Source organism: Gobio gobio (genome assembly GCF_949357685.1).
Source record: "Gobio gobio genome assembly, chromosome: 15".
Taxonomy (NCBI): domain Eukaryota; kingdom Metazoa; phylum Chordata; class Actinopteri; order Cypriniformes; family Gobionidae; genus Gobio; species Gobio gobio.
The window spans coordinates 37,293,165-37,313,236 of record NC_137108.1 but is presented as its reverse complement, the minus strand read 5'-3'; the positions used below and the strand labels follow the sequence as shown (position 1 = coordinate 37,313,236).

Here is a 20,072-nt window from a genome sequence, read left to right as displayed (position 1 = left end):
TTTCCATACCCTGAATAAGCATACTTAATAATATGCATTTACATTAGTGGTTACCATCTGCTTCCAAATATAAAAAATGTAATGCCATGCACAGCATTTTTAAACATAATTTCTGATTCATTAAGAGAAAAGCTAACTTTTAGAAACATTCAAAGAGGAAAATGACATTCATTTAGAAGAGACTCGTATTGGTGGTAACTGTAAATATGATAGATAAATGCATGCGGTACACACAAAGAAAAGACCAAATACAAGGGGTTACATCATATTAGAAGCCCAATGTTTCTTTTATATTAAAGCATGCAAATCAAGCATCACCACCCCCTTGTTCTTGTTTGTTTCATAATATGGGGTTACGACCCTTTCAAAACTCGTTTAGCTTCTTTGTAAGCAATGGTGTCCATGATTCATGGATATCATGATGTTCTGCCATGAACCATGCCATAATACACATGACAAAGACAAACAAAACTTAAATCACACAGACAGGAGCGTAAAAAAAAAACAAGGCCATAGCCACATACGCATCCAGTCTACTCCCCTGAATGTGAACTAGTGAGTGAAACGGTTGCAAGTGTGTGTATGTGTGTGACCCCAAGCTGAAGAGGAGGCTGATGCCACCTGTCTTCTTACCTGTTTGGGAAGACTGCTGTCCACTGCGGGTCTTATCAGAGTCCTCTCGTTTACGGCTGTCCACCGAGCGCAGGGATTGGCTACGAGTGCCAAGTCTGCCTTTGCCTGCAGGATGGGGTGGGGTTAGCAACTACAGTCGACTGTGCTGTGTGACCTGAACATCTAGACCAGCATCAGCCATGCTTGGGATTTTTGTGTGAAGTCTAAGGTTAGGCTACATATAGCTGAGAAGTGGACCTGTGTTTGGTTTGATGCTCTCCATGCGAACACGAGACTCTCTGAGAGTTTGGACACTTCTGAGTTTGCGTGACCTCGAAACGTGTGATTTTAACAGCGAAAAGTGTGCTGAAAGAGGGCAAGATGGAGCGAGCAGTGGATGGCTGATGAAAAAATAAGCAGACCATGCGGAAACAGAGACACAGACAATCGAGGTAAAGACATCTGCAGCCGATGGCCTTGACCATGGAGTGGGTTATTTACTCATGGCCTCCATCCAAACTGAGTGAAGATCTACTCACTACAGTCACATTCACACTGACTTGGTCTGTGACGCCCTTACCAAGCATGGCCTCTTGCATTCCTTTGTATTTCACTGGACTTAAACCCTTGCCTTTAGAGGAATACTGCCTGTAGCCTATGGGTCCAATGAAAAGCACACAAAAAAGCTCATTCTATCATCGGACTATTATTGTATTATCGTTATTGCTTTTTCATTATGTCACACAGGAAGCAGAACATCTTTTTTCTTTTTACAGTGAAATGTGAACATGTGAAAAAATGAGGTGTCAGATAGTGGTAGAGAGAGAAAGTGGAACAGTCACATGCATACTTGTATGAGTGTAGAACTTACCAATGCACGACTGAGCGTTGCAGGGACGACCTTCTTCCAGAACACCCTCGCACAGGTATGCCTCCTCAGGAGGTGATTGACAGGTGCGTGTGCGCGTCTGGACTCCGCCCCCACATTCACTGCTGCACTCCGCCCAGTTGGCCCACCGACTCCAGCCACCTGCATTAAACCCACACATGAACAATCCGTGTGAGCGTAATTCCCAAGAAAAGGCCATTTCTTAATAAATTTCCATGACACAAATTAAATTTCCATCCCTGCTAAGCAATAATGTTCTGATTTCGTAATCCATTATGATGGCACTAAGATGTAGAAATGGACCCATAAATACCAGTAGGATATGAGTCCCTGTGTTCTGCTCCCTCATGAATGTTTAATAGCAGACATTGCTGCCTGTCTGATCCCGGAGGCCCCGACAAATATGTATTAATCTGCATGAATAGAACATGAAGCTGGACCATGTCCAACTGCAGACATTTTTAATTACTCACAAATCAATTGTACGGGGGAGGGTACGTAATTCTACACTCAGTGCAGCTCTACCAGGAAAATGGGAACTGAAATGAAAGTGAGAAAGAATCAGATACAGCCCATAAATATAATGTCCATGTAGATTTTAGCATATATTACATGGGGAGGGTCCATACAGACAATGTAAAGATCAGTTAATGGGGTCAATGGTATATGTCGAAGATAATAAAGTAAGAAATCTATTTCAAAAAGAACACAAAAAAATGCTAAACATTTATTTAAATTTAGTTCATTTTGGTTTCATAGAGCATTTTCAAAAACAACAAATATAATAAATAATAATGCCATAATGTCTTTTTTTATGGATTTTTGGATCATGAATAATATTAAGTTTATACATTTTTTAAAAATATAATAAATGTTTATACCACAATTTATGTCTGAAAAATAATTCCGTCCTCTCCAATTAAAAATGTTCTAGTGACTGGTCACATCTACAATTTTCAGTTGGCCAAATTGAATTTCTGTGAATTGATACAATTTTATTCACAGAAATTAAATTTGGCCAACTAAAAATTTAGATGTGACCAGTCACTAGAATATTTTAAATTGGAGACCTGACATTTTTTACAGTGTATTTTAAAGCTGCAGTCCGTAACTTTTTGCACTCGGTTAATGGTTAGTAAACAGAACTGCATGCGTCTTGTGGAAGAACATTGCAGCCGGAGCTACTTCTCTCTGTCTATGGCAAGTCATTCAGGGACTGTGCTCCTCCGCAGCGGTTCCTACCAGACCGGTCTGAAATAGTCCCGATATAAACACTTATTATAAGTGTACCATAATGATTCAGGATAAGACAAAAACACGGTTTGGAAAATGGATTCATGTTGTACATTCTCATCACACAATTTTTGTCAATCTTGAACACAAAAAAAGTTACGGACAGCAGCTTTAAGAATGTATAGCCTTGATAGAATATTTATTTAATTTATATTTTAGTAAGATGTATATCCTTTTACTAGAAAAAAAAGACAACATACACATACATTTTTATTTAAATCCCAAACAATTTTAAGTTGAAATTAAAGTTACATACAGTAGTGGCCAAAAGTGATATCCGGTCTAGGAAAATTGACATCTACACCCTTTATTCAAATATTATTAAAAATGTGTTCAAAAATTGTGTAAGCATATTGCATAGTTGTGCAGCAATGAGATGAAACGTGCCAAAATGTGCAGACATAATTTTTGACCAGGCTGTCATACAAATAAATTATGAACACATGCAAAAACCAGTGAGCTTTCAGTTTTTCTATGATTTTTGTTGTTGTTTTTGCATATATAGTCAAATAAAACCTGTAGCTGTAGTTTTGTCAAATGATTTAGTCAAATAAATACCTTAACCATATTAGATGTTTTGTTCTTCCCTCATGTTTAAAATACTTAAAACATAAACATTATTTCCCAATATATTTTGGCAGGCATCTCTGTTGGCCACTATTGAGTGAATAAACAATTAGGAATTGCAATTTAATGTGTGTTTTTTTCCGTTGAATACCTTAATAAAGCCAGACAAAAAAACAGCAACAGTGCCACATCACTGAACCCTTCCTATACTGTTACACTTGAAACAACCCACATGCAAAGCCCAAGTTAATACATTATACTACGTAAATTCCAGATATAAAAACTATTTATGCCTTTTCTGCAGCGCTGATATAAATCTGCCGGCAAGCGTGTGCTGAAAAGCAGAATCAATATCTATTTGTTTGAGCAGGATGAGCGATTAATGGCAAATTGTTTACTTGGGGTGGTGAGATTGGCTTTGCCGCATGTTGTGCGAGACACATTCACCTGATAAAACATAACGGATTCTAATCTTCAGTGCCATGGCCTTGAATATACAATCAAATGTCCTCCTTGCACAGCAAGTGACAATCGCATGAAAAATGAACCGGGACGGCTCTCAGCGCGCTGCCCTGATTAATCCCATCCACCAATCACGCTTCAAGTCAGATGGCTTCATCAACCAATCGCACGTGGCATAAACAGCATGCTTAGCCAATCCCTGCTCCACGGGGGACTGTAAGTGGTGAAAATCAGTCTTAAATAAGCTTCTCAGCTTCTGTGCTGCTGAATGACTATAACCTTATTTAAAACAAATGCGAGTATGAAGGGACACTGGAAATGAGTAGGGTGAGAATATTCGTAAGGCAGACAATCTTTAGAAAAGCGAATAAGGAAAAAAGTCCAGATAAGAAAGAAAGAAGAAAAAAAACTCTATTTAGAGATAAGATTTTCTCTCTCTGTGAAAAACGATGGGAGATTACAACCTTTTTTTTTTGGCTCAATAATCACTGGCTGAAGGAGAAAAGGGGGGGTGGGGGGGGGAGGATGGAATAATGTAGTGTTTTCTTTCTCTGTCCCCAAGGACATTTTATTATGCTTTCAATAATTTAGTGTGCGTCTCGTGTTCGGTGGTAGCTCCCGTACATCCAGACTCTTTGCAGCGAATGCTATATCATCTTTAAACTCTCATATTCGTCCTCTGCTCTGATGTTTCTTTCTATTCATCAGCCCTTCCTCTATCATTCTGTCTTTCCCTCTGTTTTTCAAATTGCAGCTGCAGCATGCACCTGTTTTTCAATGGATGAGTGTGTGGATATACATCATTCTGCCCATTAGTATCTAAATATCATCTTGTTGGAAGGCTTATGAAAACCCCAAAGTGACCTTCACTTTCCCTCATTGGCCGGCAGAAGGTCTAATAACAGCTCAAGCGACAGTGATCTGAAATCATCAATACAAGATCTAACCATAATCTTACCTGCTATAGCCACTTGCATATCTGCTACAAAGCCAAGGTCGGTCAGTACATCTAAATCACACTCTATATTTGACCTCATGCATTGTTTTCTGGTTGCTTACATGCGTTAAAACACAGACTGTGGATCAGTGATGGAAAGGGAAACATGGGAAGTGCTGACACCCAGAGGATGCTACTCGTCATTGGCATCTACGCCGGCAATAAAAGAACGTGCAGGCAAAAAAGAAAAAACTAATTCTTTTTAAATTAATATTTGATTAAGAAAAATCCTTATCTGATCTCTTTTTTTAAAAAGTTTCTTTAAACGTCTTTTCTTATTGATGTAGAAATGAAATGGATCAAATCTAGATTTCTGAAAGTTTTTGAGCATAAAGAAACAAGCCATCCATCATCTCGCACCTTTTTTTCTCTGTCCGTCTCTATCAGTCCCTCTGATGGCTGAAGCTCACAGGTCTAATCCACTGTTCTGTGTGTGTGTGTGTGCATTTCTGCTGTCAGTATCCTGCTTGGAATAAATATTTGAACAGATGTGCTTACACATCTCATTGATTATCCTCACTCCAGGGGCAGGAAACACAACTTAGGTTTGCACCCTTGCCGCTTAACATAATCTTTCCTCACTTGCGCCGCAGTGCCCAAAATGGACCGTGCAAACCAATACTCATTTAAACAACCGAAAATGTAGTACCTATGAATTTTAACAGTTTCCGTCAACATTGCAACATTCCTCTTTGAGATTTCAATAGACTTTAAACTGAGAAATAATGTTCTTCTCTCAAATCTTGACAGATTTATCTGTCATTACAGGCAGCAGGTGATATATGGCTATGAATTAAACCTTTTTTCAGTGCATAGAACTAGCAGTTGATGGTTTAAAGTATCTGATTTGGGTTGCTGATATAGCCAATGCCATCACCAGTATCGAGAGATCATGATGACCAATGGTTGATTTAATGTTAATACAAGATAAAGGCAGCAAATGAGATACAAACTGCTGTCAAATGATTAATCGCGATGAATCGCATCCAAAATTACACTTTGTGTTTACATAATATATGTGTGTTTACTGTGTATAATTATTATGTATATACACACATGCATGTATATATTTAAGATATTTATTATTATTTTTTATTTATTATAATTTTCAATTATATAAATATATATATACATATATACATATATATATATATATATATATATATATATATATATATATATATATATATATATATATATATATATATATATATATATATATATATATATATATATATATATATATATACACAATATATACATGCAAATATTTCTGTATGTATGTGTGTGTATTCAAATATACAATATATTATACACAGTACACACACATATATAAAGACACATTTTTATTTTGGATGCGATTAATTGCGATTAATCGTTTGACAGCACTAATACAAACACACAAAAAAGGCAGAAATGAAATCAGCACTTTTTATTTACTAATAACACGCATTTAGTTCAAATCTGTATTATATTACTAAAGGCCCCAGGCCCCCAGCCCTACAGAGGATACGTGAATTGAAAAATGGATGGATGGACATTATTATATTAATAATAATAAGTAATATTATTAACATTATAAATATTAATAATGTTGTTTCTTGAATAGGAGAAAATTGTACATGTTTTTATAAAGATGTACATTTTACAAGTGGCCTATTTCATGCTATTATTCATCACTCAATTGCTTATCAATGAGCAAATGAGAGTGTGACTGATAATGTAAAAGATAATAATAAATAATTATAATGAATAATTAATTGTTCACAGCACTGGACAAAGCTAGTGAACCAGCCTTATTACTGCAGCAAACTAAGTTTTTATTTAACATAATAAACAAAATATACATTTACATTTGGTTTTCATAAGGGATAATAAATAATATAGCAAGGGACACCATTAAATGTGTGTATGTGTGTGTGTGTGTGTGTGTGTGTGTGTGTGTGTGTGTGTGTGTGTGTGTGTGTGTGTGTGTGTGTGTGTGTGTGTGTGTGTGTCTTTTTTATTCATCTCACAATAACGTAAAGTTTCTTATCTTCCCAGCAAATCTGCAGGCCTATTTAGTCTTCATATTTCAAAGATGGAAAATAGCTCCAAACAAAATATTTTGTAAAAACAGAAATAAAGTTATGTCCGCAGACACTTACAATTAAAGATAAAGGATCTACCCAGAACCACCATTACGCTATAATAATAATAAAAAAAATCTGCATTTTTTTCATCCAACAATGTTAGATACAATATGATGTCTAGAAAAAATATTGTTTCCAACCAATAAGACACATCTTCCCAGAAAATATTTGAGTGCTGCAGCAAACTAAGTTAGTCTAATTGATTTCTCAAAACTGGCAACCGTCCAGATGAGATTATATATGGTGACTTGTCTATTAATCTCAATTAAAACACAATTCTTGTTTTTATTTTCTAATAATATACATTTTTAAATAACAAAATGTGCTGCGTATGATATTTACTCAAAAGTCACACACACATACACACACACACACACACACAGATGGTTTGCTATCTTTGTGGGGACTCTCCATAAACGTAATGTTTTTTATACTGTACAAACTGTATATGCTATCCCCTTACACTAACTCTACCCCTAAACCTACCCATCACACGAAACTTTCAGCATTTTTACATTTTCAAAAGAACTCATTCTGTATGATTTATAAGCTTTTGTACCCATGGGGACCTCAATTTAGGTCCCCACAGTGACACGAGTCCCCATGAGTCTGTGTGCATTCAGGTTGAAAAAAAAAACTCATAATGAGCAATGGGCCTGGGTCTTTCTATCTCATAGGTTCATCCTGCCGGTGACTGGGATAGCGGTTTAGTGAAGATCACCACTTCTGCTCTGTCTTTCAATAGTCACACAATGACAATAGCAGTGACTTCTCATCAGCGGAGTGCATGCGTTACAGGATTACTAACTGAGTCAGGTGGTGAGCTCAGAGTCTACACTGTTTACTGATGAGCAAGTAGATAAACAGATCAAAAGTACGACAGAGATATGAATAGGGGTTTGGTTGAATGTTCTTTGGTTGCAGGTGCGGGTCAGAGAAGTCGACGTTTCAATTCCGAAGATGGATGCATCTCCTCGGCAGGAACAAAAGGGGAAAAATCTAGTTCGAATCAAAAACACCTTCACTAAAAGGATCAGATGGGCCTCCCACTTTTCACAGGCCCACAGATGAGTGGAAAAATAACAGGCTTTTCTTATTTTCCCCTTGCACATCAATCTTCAGCAGAGAAACATCTGCTCATAAGAGCAAAAGGACGTGGGTGCACATGTGAACACACACACAAATATACACGCAAACATGCCATCTTGCCCTCACTTCCATGAACTTTCAGCTTTTTTGGATCAGTGACCGCCAAAATGGATCATCACCCTGGGCCTGAACTACCCGGAACTCTCCATCTAACTCTCCAAAACTCCATGAAATCCAGAGAAATAAATGTATTTTAAATATGTTTATTTTAATTTCTAGTTTTAAATGCAAAGGAGAAAGAAATCACTTTGATGTATAGGCTGCATATGAAATTGCAATCATGATACTGATCTATATTAAAAGCACAATATGTAAGTTTCCCCGTTAGAGGTTGTAAGAGTGGACTCCTGCAGATGGTTCAATCTGCAAGGTTGCCGGAAGACTAAAGAAACGTTATCAGAAAGATGCAAGAAAACTGTACATTTCTCGTCTATTTCCACCCACTGCAACTTATACCAACGACGGAAATAAGTGCAGTTACAATACCAAAATATGTGGGAGAGCGTTGCTATAATGTGACTATATTGTATTGCAACAGGGAGCACTTCAAAGTCAATACCAAATCAAAACTAGATAGCACAGTATTTGTAATAGAAAGGATTTAATGACAAAATATGGTTACGGTTACACTTCAAATAGCTTCAAAATGGATGTATGAGATGATAAACTTATACCATTTATCGTACACAGTATGAATAAAATGTTACCTGAGGGATAGAGAAAGAGAGAGAGAGAGAAAGAGAGAGAGAGAGAGAGAGAGAGAGAGAGAGAGGGTGGGGGAGAGAGAGAAGAAGAGAAGCCCCAATGACCTCAAGAGCCAGAGGATAAGAGAGCCAGAGAAAAAAGAGAGAAAGAGCAACAGTTCCAATCTTCTTTTATCTATTCCTTGACCATGTGACTGAAACCAAATGTATTCATTTAAAATGACCAATCAGACCAAACTTCCCCCACTGTAAAGGTGTGACACCCTTGTGGCCTACAGGCCTCACTATTGTCTTCCAGATGGCCCTTCTGATAAGGAAATGGGGGTTGACAACAGTAAAGCAAATTTCTTTGTTGGATTTAAAATATCAAATATCGTTGATTATTTTATTAGCTTTTATCACGGTATACGGTATTATCACGATATTGAAATAAGTTGCAAAAAAAGTGTTGTCATACTATAACAGGTTAAATCACTTTCTTATAACAAAAGAACCAAACATTTAAATACAATAAAGCAATACACAAAAATGTATAAAGTAAACAAATATTTAAAACAGATTAAAGTGCAAAAGAATAATAAAGAACAAAAGGTATGCTGAAATGTACATTTAACTAAGATTAATACATGCTTTAGAAGTATTTTTCATTGTCAGTTTGTTAATGAAGGAACTAATGTTAAATACTGGAGCCTTGTAAAGTGTGTGATTGAACAACAGTCAGAACATATTCAAACAATATCTAGGGCATGTAATTTAGTCCAGATTAAAATATAAAATGCAAGTTTGAAAATGAATAGCCTTAAGTCTTTAAGTATTATGTATTAGGTTATGTGATTACTGGGGAAACGGCTGCATTTCTACTGTTCCATCAGCGCCCTCTGCTGTCGAAGAATGAATGTGCACTTCAGCACGTCTCCTCATTCTGCCATGTGCTCGGCTCATGCATGGTCTATTTACATCAGTGTGCGTTCCTCTTTGACGTGTTTTTCATTTTAAAAGGTTGATGGGTAAAGTATTCTTAAAATTCATTCTAAAAATCTGAATAATTCGTAATAAATAATTATTCACGGTATTTTGAAGTGCCCACCATAACAATATTGTGCATGTTCATTATTGCGGTATATCGTATTACCGTTTACCAGCACATGTCTAATCGCGATTAATCACATCCAAAATAAAAGTTTGTGTTTACATAATATATTTGTGTGTACTCTGTATAATTATTAGGTATATATAAATACAAACACATTCATGTATATATTTAAGAAATATTTGCATGTATGTACTGTATATACATTTATATAATTTATATTATATATAAATATAAATATTTTATATATAAATATAATACATTTTTCTTAAATATATACATGCTTGTGTGTGTTTTTATATATAAATAATAATTATACACAGTACACACACATATATTATGTAAACACAAACCTTTATTTTGGATGAGATTAATCGCGATTAATCTTTTGACAGCCCTAATTTTAATTATTTGAGTGTTTTCCATGGTTGTGTTGACATTTCTGCCTTTATAACTGAGGGGATTATAATCAGAGGAAGGTTAAGTTTAAAATAAAAAATTTTAAATGTAAAATATTTTTCTCCTGTTCCTTATTTTAAATAGGTCATAAAAATATCAATAATTATCGATATTGACCGATATGAAACCCTTATATCGTGATACAGTTTTCAGCCATATCGCCCAGCCCTAGTTGCAATCGGCCACTTCTGCTCTTTTTGTTGCGTATGTGGGGTAACGCAGCACAGTTTTACATGATTAAAACAATCATACTAAATACATTTGAGTGTGTTGAAAGTTATGTTATAACGTTACTCTGTGTGTTTGCCCGGTGGCTGGTATGAGTGACTTGCAGCACTTTGCAGTAAGATCGATATTAGAATAACAAATTAATAAAAACAGGATGGCTAAATGACTCTTGCTAAATGACATGCAATTAATTTTAAAATATAATGTATGATGATAAAAATTTCTCTGATTATGCAATGTTAGTCACTTGACAAAATAGTGTTGTCTCTGAGACATGGTAAAAATGTTACTGTTATGCTGGATCAAGAAAACAAACGATTCAAACAATAAAACTAACCATGTTGCGCTGTTTAACAATGATTCGTTTTCTGTTGATAATTGTTTATACAAACAGTTGCACGCCTGTCTAATAAAATACATACTATATCAATCCGCCTTTGGTGCTTCCATGGTTTCTACAGAAATCAAGGGCAGCGTGGATATGATTTCATTGACAGGCGACGCAAGGACACGGTCTGTAACACTCGTTAAAATAGCTGATTTCCACCTACTTCCGGTACTGAGACTCAAACCCGCAATCTTTGGATTATAAGCCTGACTCTCTAACCATTAGGTCACAACTGCCCATACAGTATATAATAGCCCTATAATAGCAAAATGCCCTGTATTTCCAGTTAACTGTGAGAAATTGTGTTTTGCTTTAAAACAAAATCTACTTAATTGATTTACTTATAAATGATTATAATGAATTTCAGTGGGTACATCTTGTAAACCTGCCTTATTACTGCAGCAAGTTAGTTTAAGTGAATTCTCAAAGCTGGCAACGGTCCACTGGTACAAAAATGAGGCAGTTCAACAATGCTACTATTTATAGCCAGATGTGATGATATGTGGAATGCAAAGTCTATTAATAAATCTCAATTAAAACATATTGAAATTATGGTAAATTATATTTAAAGCTACACTGTGTAACTTTTTTAGTCTATTCTTAGCTAAAAACACTTAGTTCTTTCAAAAATATATGTGCTCATTAATGTATATTTACTTCTTTCAAGTAATAAAGTATTTTCGTAAGTTTATAATATGCCATTGAAAATACATAAGGTAATGGGATCTAACGGTGGTCGCCATGTTGCCCCTCCATCTTGAAAGTACTTTAGCCAAAGAGGGACATATCCGTAAATTCAAGCTTCGCCTTTGGCGTTTTAACACTCGATGGCACTGTACAAAATCCCCTGCCTCGCGCATGTGCGCGTCAACATGTTCAGACTTGTCTGGTGCATGCCCAGAGAGTTTTCATCTCAGCAGCTCCAGTAACAGAGTTATACGGAGTTTTCCTGGCTTGTTTATTCCTCAAAAGTCTGTTTTTCCTTGTGTGGTATTTCTGTGCGCTAATAACTCCGTAAGTAATAATAATTATTGTCATTGTAGATGTGTTTCAGAGTGTGTCATCGCGTAATTCAGTTGATGTCACCTCAGAAGTATTTTTGTGTCAACATACAATAGCGTAATGCTCACCTATTTGAATAATCATTCAGTTATTTTGTTATCAACAATGTTTATTCATTTATAGAAAATATTTGCTTGTAATGTATGTTGATGGAAATATGTATCAGGTCTGATCGGCATATTAACAATTGTTATACAGAGCGCACTGCAGTGCTAACGTTAAAGCGGCGCACACACTTTTGGAACCCGACACCGCTTGTTAGCATCAGCAGCAGCGGCAGCTCCGCTCCTTTTAATGCAGCTGCATTTAGCGCCTATATATGGTACAATAAGCTCTGGTTTACGGTTACATTATACAAATGTAACTTATAAGTATAGTTATACAGTTCTTAACTGTGTATGTATATTTACCATCCTTATTTGTTCTCTCACAGAAACCACATTTATGTACATATCCACGCAAACCAGTTTATTCCTTGCAATTGGATGACTGAATAAACATTACTATCATCAAAGTTCACTCTGGATTAGCTGCAGTTCTTTCTAGCCGAATAATTAGGCCAGTTGAGTTCCAACCATCCCACTGCGCACAGAATATCCCACAGGCACCGTGTCGAATGTGGACGAGGTCGAACTGGAAGCCATGTTAATCTTGGACTAAATCGGCCACCGTAGGAGTTAAAACGAAATCGGAATTGAGAGGAACAGAAACTAAAATTCACTGGATGGTCATATACCTTTTCACCACTAGATGGGGGAAAATATCACACAGTGTAGCTTTAAGGTGGCAAACTCAAATCATAAAAAGCTTTTGATGATTATGAATAACACAAAACAAAATCAGAATTAGTTGTTTCATGTCCAGGCATGATTCACAGCTTCTGACTGACATAAAATAATTATCTAAATATCATAAAGGGCTTGCAATTAATTCTTTATATGTTTAACATCTGACCATTACAAGAAACCCAGTTTATTTCTGATTTGTGGCCTAGAAACTGAAATCAACCTTCGTTTATTTTTCTGTGAATGCAATTTAAATGTCTTGCTATGCTAAAGCAGCAGTTAAAAAGTCATTTTATACCAAGGAATTTCCATAGATAAAGTAATCTAAAATAAAAGTAACACCTGAAGCTGCTACTTGTTGAATATTAGTGGGTCGAGTGAACTAGTCTTTTCACTCCAACAGCAGTTACACTAAAAGAACGAAATATAAAGGTGTTTTAAGGTGATAAAGGTATTTTTTCACATGCCCTTGTAATCTTTAATCAAAATAACCTTCCCTCCCACTTGCAGTGACATCTATTCTCTGATGACGTTTTTCGGCGCAAGGGTGGGAAAACCTGTCAATCATATGAGATTGCAGTAATAGCAAACCACAAGACAACAATCCAATTAATTCCTGATAGACAAAAACAAGTTTCGTCCCACATTTTCACATGCTCGAGAAGCCGTCCCACTCTGATATACACTATATTGCCAAAAGTATTGGGACACCAATTATTGAATTCAGATGTCCCAATCACTTCCATTGCCAAAGGTGTATAAAATCAAGCACCTAGGCATGCAGACTGCTTCTACAAACATTTTAGAATGAATGGGTCACTCTCAGGAGCTCAGTGAATTCAAGTGTGGCACCGTGATAGGTTGCCACCTGTGCAATAAGTCCATTCGTGACTTTTCCTCACAACTAAATATTTCACGGTCAACTGTTAGTGGTGTTATAACACAGTGGAAACAATTGGGAAGAACAGAAACTCAGCCATGAAGTGGTAGGCCACGTAAAATCACAGAGCAGGCACACATGGCGCAGAAGTCGACAATTTTCTGCAGTCGATATCTACAGACCTCCAACTTCATGTGGGCTTCAGATTAGCTCAAGACAATGCATAGAGAGCTTCATGGAATGGGTTTCCATGGCCGAGCAGCTGTATCCAAGCCTTATATCACCCAGTGCAATGCAAAGCATCGGATGCAGTGGAGTAAAGCATGCCACCACTGGACTCTAGAGCACGTGTTCTCTGGAGTGACGAATCATGCATCTCTGTCTGGCAATCCGATGGATGAGTCTGGGTTTGGTGGTTGCCAGGAGAACAGTACTTGCCTGACTGCATTGTGTCAAGTGTAAATTTGGTGGAGGGGGGATTATGGTGTGGGGTTGTTTTTCAGGGTTTGGGCTTGGCCCCTTTGTTCCAGTGAAAGGAACACTTAATGCTTCAGCATACCAAGACATTTTGGACAATTTCATGCTCCCAACTTTGTGGGAATAGTTTGGGGATGGCCCCTTCCTGTTCCAACATGACTATGCACCAGTGCACAAAGCAAAAAGACATGGATGAGTGAGTTTGGTGTGGAGGAAATTGACTGGCCTGCACAGAGTCCTGACCTCAACCCGATAGAACACATTTGGGATGAATTAGAGCGGAGGCTGCGAGCCAGGCCTTCTCGTCCAACATCAGTGCCTGACGTCACAAATGTGCTTCTAGAAGAAGGGTCAAAAATTCCCATAAACACACTCCTAATCCTAGTGGAAAGCCTTCCCAGAAGATTTGAAGCTGTTATAGCTGTAAAGGGTGGGCCAACTCCATATTAAATCCTACAGATTAAGAATGGGATGTCATTAAAGTTCATGTGCATGTTAAGGCAGGCGTCCCAAATCTTTTGGCAATATAGTGTACATCAGGGGTTTTCAAACTGGGGTCTGGGGACCCCCAGGGGTCCTCCAGAAGGTTCTAAGGGGTCCCCAGAAAATGTCAAGAGAATTAAAAGACAAAGCAAAAATGGATAAAGTCTACCAAACAATCTGTTTCATTTCTAACAGTTTCTCTCCTTGCTTGCCGTATACATACTTTCCAGAATTGTAGGGGAATTCAGGTTGATTAGGACACATCTCAATGACAAAAAGAGTCCCAATCACCCTGAATTCACCCTATATGTTTGCTTTGTATCTTTCTAGTGAGTTTTTCTCACTACAGTCCCCTTTATCTCGCTCACTGGGGTTGTAAGGCAGTTTTCTTAATGCGGAATGTAAGATGATTACATACATTTATTTGTGAAAGTTGCTTATACAAATAATTTTAATTGAAAATGTTCTTCTTTAGGTTTATACATCCAACATTAAGTATAGCCAATTTACATTGGGAAACAATATGTTGTGTTTTTTCATACATAAAAATATATAGATGGATTTTAAGAAGGGGGTCCCAAATAAAGGTCCATCATATTTGGGGGTCCTTGGCATCATAAAGTTTGAAAACCCCTGGTGTACATCATATAGAGAAGAAAAGGCAATTGCAACTTCCATTTAATGTCGACCTTAAGAGAGTAGGAATAAATATGCATTAGTTAGTATATACATTGGCTAGTAAACTTGATTAAAACAGCCTTCAGATTGGGGATTTAACAGCGTTCATACTGAGTGTCTCACTCTGAGCTAATGTTCCTATGGAAACCACTTTGATGGCACATGTATGTTCAAGAGCCTTAGGTGCATTAGGCATTCCTACATGCCCATATGTGGTGCCTCTCAAAAGTATGTAGCATTATCAGACAAATAACCCCTAATTCCCCTAATCAAACCATTCATCTCTCCTCTCTCAATCTCCTGCTCGCGTTCACTGGGTCAATCTCAGCATGTTAGAAGAGATTTTCTATCCTTTATAGATTCTATTTAGTATGGACTGCAGGTTAGATGTGACTCTAGAGATGTGAGAGGGGGTAATCATACAGATAGGTCGGGGAGCTCTTTACAGCATGTTGTCTTTCGCTCTCCATCAGAGACACACACATACTCCCACGCACAAACACAACAGATCTATCAGCAGGAGCACGTATTCACTAATAAGCAGCTCCCTTGGACTTTTTAAAGCTCATCCAGGGCCAGGCACCAATCTGAGATGCCCGTATTGGTTTGTGTGAGTAATTTTAAGCATTTTGATATCACACTTTGGACCCTAGATCTTTTTTAAACAACATATAAAATTAAAGTTGACATGAAGCGGAAGTTGCAATAGTCTTTTCTTTTCTATTGTGATGTATATCTGAGTGAAACAGCTTCTTGAACAAGAAAAAATGCAGTCAGGGCCTTGATTTTGTCAATCGGGAATTGATTGGATTGTTGTGGTTTGCTACTGCTGCGATCTTATGTGAGTGGCAGGTTGTCCCGCCTTTGTCAGTAAACACATCATCAAAGAAGAGGAGTGTAATTGCAAGAGTTTTAAATTAAAGGTAGGGTAGGCAATATCAGAGAGGCAAGCTTTGAAAGCACAAATTGCAAACAACAGCACAAATAATAGCAATAGAATAAAGAGAGATATGAAATAAACGCTTTAAAGTTTTTCAGGTGGGTCTAACAGTGGGTTTATTCAGTTAAGAAATACTACAGAAATTAAAGAAAAACAAATGTAAAATAACACCTCATTGTAAAAATTAAATACAGATTAATGCTTACAGTTAAAGTTACTTCTAGAGCAGAGAGTCAAGAGCAGAGAGTGATTTTCTTTTGTTTTTTGATTAACATGACAGACAGCAGCAGGAATATTAGGCTGCTGTCACTTTAAGAGTTTATGCACTGACCCAATATACTGTTACACAACATGCTTTATCTTTCCTAAACTGACTAATCTCTAGTCTCAATGCACACATTATAATAATAATGAACATAAAAAACATGCAGAGCTCTTTCTTGTACCACCTGACAGCTGAAAATTCATTTTGATGATATTGTTGGCACAGAAACGCATAAATCTGAGTCTGAGGACGTGAACAGCTCCGGGTATAATGCCACAGATTGCCATCTTGTAATTGCGTGTAAGGAGAGAGAGCTAAATTAGAACATAAATATATTAATGGTAGTAACAGTTACAGCAGCTCTAGTAACAATAAACAACCTCTACCCAATGAAACCCAACGTTAAGCTGTTCCAGACAAAGGGCAACGCAGTTCCAGACAAACAACATTTTGGGGCTAGGCTGGAATCCATAGCGATGGCCATCTGTGTCACCTCACCAACCTCACATTTTATAAATAATATATTTTGTATAAAGAAAATGATGCACATTTTCTTACCCCCATGTTATTCCAAAACTGTATGTCTTTCGTTTTTTCATGGAACACGAAAGAAAACAATTCTGAAAGCTGTGCTAGGCTGAATGAGTTGAACTCAGAAACAAATAATTTTTAGCACCGGTTTTGCATACCAGATCAGATCATTCATAAAACAGATTCGACCCAAAAGATCGACTCATTTACAAGTTGGAGGCTATATCACTACTTCTCTCAAGAACACGCCAAAGATTTCAAGCTGTCGAAAGGATTCAGAAGACTTGAAATTTAGCACATAAATCATTATGGACTATTACTACAAAGTCCTTTTTGAAGTTCAAACTGTTCAATGCAGTCGTGTAAAAAAATATTTATTTTGTGTACTACAAGAAAGTTATATGGGTCGAACATCGCGAGGGTGAGTACATTGACAGCAGTAATTCAGCAGTATTTTTTTTTTTTTTTTCATTGTGAAAAAAACAATGAAAGATTTAGAGCTATTATTAGCCTATTACTTTGAGGCAGTATCATTGTAAACAGAGATAATATAGCTGAAACAACTTAAGTCATAAAGTAAACAATGAAAAACTGATATTCTCATGCAACACCCTCTTGGAACAAACACCCTCAAAAATCTCCCAGTGAAAGTGTGCATGAAATAGCAATGAACCCCTACAGCAAGACAGATGTCTGACACATTTCTCCTTCCCCAACACCCCCATGCCCTATGAATGTTTACAATAGACTAGTCACAGTCTCATAGCTAACATACATTGCTAAAACACATATACACACCCTAATGCACACCCAACCTGGGGCACTTTTTATTATCAAACAGAGGCAGTAAAACTGCTTAATTAAAACATTAATATTTCATGAGCTCTGGAGAGCTGTGGAGGGGCTATGAGCTAGCATTGGCAACGTTAAGAGAGCGAGAGAGTGAAAAAGATACAGAGACAGACCATCCGTCCAGTAGAGATAAGCACAGTGCTTATCCCTCTCACGGCAGTTTTATAAGCTGCACGTCTAAAAACGATTGTGCCCCTGGTGGCCAAACATGCTCATAACACATTTACCCCCACAAGCAAAAGCAGTGACAGAGTGCCGCCCGCACAACCGTTTTCAGCCATCCACAATGAAATGGCTCAGCATGAAACAGCTCACTAGCGTGCAGAACTGTGTGTGTGTGTGTGAGAGAGAGAGAGAGAGAGAGAGAGAGAGAGAGAGAGAGAGAGAGAGAGAGAGAAAGGAAACATGACTATAAAAAAACAGTAAGTTAAATCTTGTTATTGCGCCTGATGAAGAACTGACGACTATGGGGGCAGTCAATTTAAATTCCTTCGTTTAGCAACATTACAGCTATTATGAGCTCCGCTCTCGATTCAAAGCACCTTGCTGAGATTTAACAAGTATGTGCTTTCATCTTGCTTAACCAAAGCTCTCTGAGACGCATCGGTCTCGAATGGTGAAAAAGTGCAAGTCATGAGGACAGGATATTCTTCTCTCTGTTGTCACCTCACACCTCTTTCTCACTCAACTCCTCTTCCATTCTGTCTCTCAAATCTAGCCCGTAATCTGTCACTGCTCTGAGCTGCGAGAGATGAATCTACTCATCTCCCATGATGCCTTGTCTCTGCCCAATGGCTCACATTCACACAATAGACACGCCTTTAGCATTTTAAGATGGAATGCACACTCTCTACCTCGTGAGTCTATTTAACTCTCCACTTTCCCTCTTAGGAATCAGAGGGAGGTGGGCTACTTAACTCCCCCGACCCACACACACACTTACACAGGGGGATGTGGAGGGGGCACATCTCCAAATTGGCCGCAGATAAAATGGACAGCCTGCCATTAAGACTGAGCTGGGGATAACTATGGAGTGATAGGTCTCAGAGAGCATCGTAATGATGCACAGCCTGTCTTTCAAAAGTCATCTTTTATTTGCCTTTCTATCCTGGCTCCATCCATTGGGCCCAGCTGGACATTCCTGGCTTGCCTCCCAAGCTCACGATCAATTTATGAGATGTTCACTCCTTATCATGCCCTCCGTCCATCTATTCATCTGCCTTGTTTGTCTTAGGGGGCATTCACATTGGATAAGTTCTTGCTATACATGCATTAGACAGTGTCATCCTTTTTTGAAATAAAAATACTGCAGAGCTAAACAATGAGGATCGGCCACTGGCCGCTAAGAATTGTACATACATTGATCTTGTTCATAAATTGTTTTATGCCTTGCAAGTTTAAATGTTTGGTTTTCTGTTATGTATTCAACACTGTTGATGTAATTGTGCTGATTGATCATTGGGATAATACGTGCGTCCCAAATTTGCATACTTATGCACTATTCTATTACGTTTTGTAGTATGATTAGGCCCTGTGTACACTAGTATTTTCATTTGAAAACTTGTCTATATTGGCATTTCCACTGCGTTTCAGAAACAATCTCCGTCCACTCTACACGGCCGGTAAAGCATGTCACATGACGGTTATTTTTCCAAATTAAAACTGGGTCTACAGCGTTTTCGAGGGTCAAAAATAGTCGTGTCGACTACAGGCGTAACTGTAGCAAAAGTTATGCAATGCACTAGTGTAAACCCGGCTTTACAGTGAGTGGTGTGTTCACGCTGAAAATTCCAACCTGAATGATGCACTTAAATTAACCGAAAAAATGACAAATGTTTGACACTTCATGCACTCAAGTGTCACAGCTTTACGTAGTGGGGCTATCAGACTCCGATGTTAAGTGACAAAATAATAACCGTATAAAATTCATACACTACACGGTTGAGTGCATAGTGTATAGTGCGTCATTTGGGACACAACCAAGCTTGCCGCACACATCCTGAAAGTTTGTTCTGCGGTCCCCAGGTCACTACTGCACACGCACAGACGCAGATCCCAAAACAGCGCAAGATGTCAGCGCCATATTCGGACATTGGTGGCTTTTCTACAATTAAAAGATAGTGAAGGGGGCATCGTCCTTCTTTTTTTT

At 37.6% G+C, this 20,072-nt stretch overlaps 1 protein-coding gene across 1 annotated transcript in view; it reads right to left on the bottom strand.

Annotated features, from left to right (window-relative positions):
- The window catches only part of adgrb1a (adhesion G protein-coupled receptor B1a), a gene marked incomplete at both ends in the record, with an annotated part of 93,560 nt that overhangs the window by 71,731 nt on the left and 1,757 nt on the right, over nucleotides 1-20,072 (bottom strand). Inside the window, 3 exons of the mRNA XM_079836835.1 lie at nucleotides 634-738; nucleotides 1,193-1,267; nucleotides 1,484-1,642. Coding sequence (XP_079692961.1) covers nucleotides 634-738; nucleotides 1,193-1,267; nucleotides 1,484-1,642 — 339 coding nt within the window. The remainder of the gene's footprint in view (nucleotides 1-633; nucleotides 739-1,192; nucleotides 1,268-1,483; nucleotides 1,643-20,072) is intronic.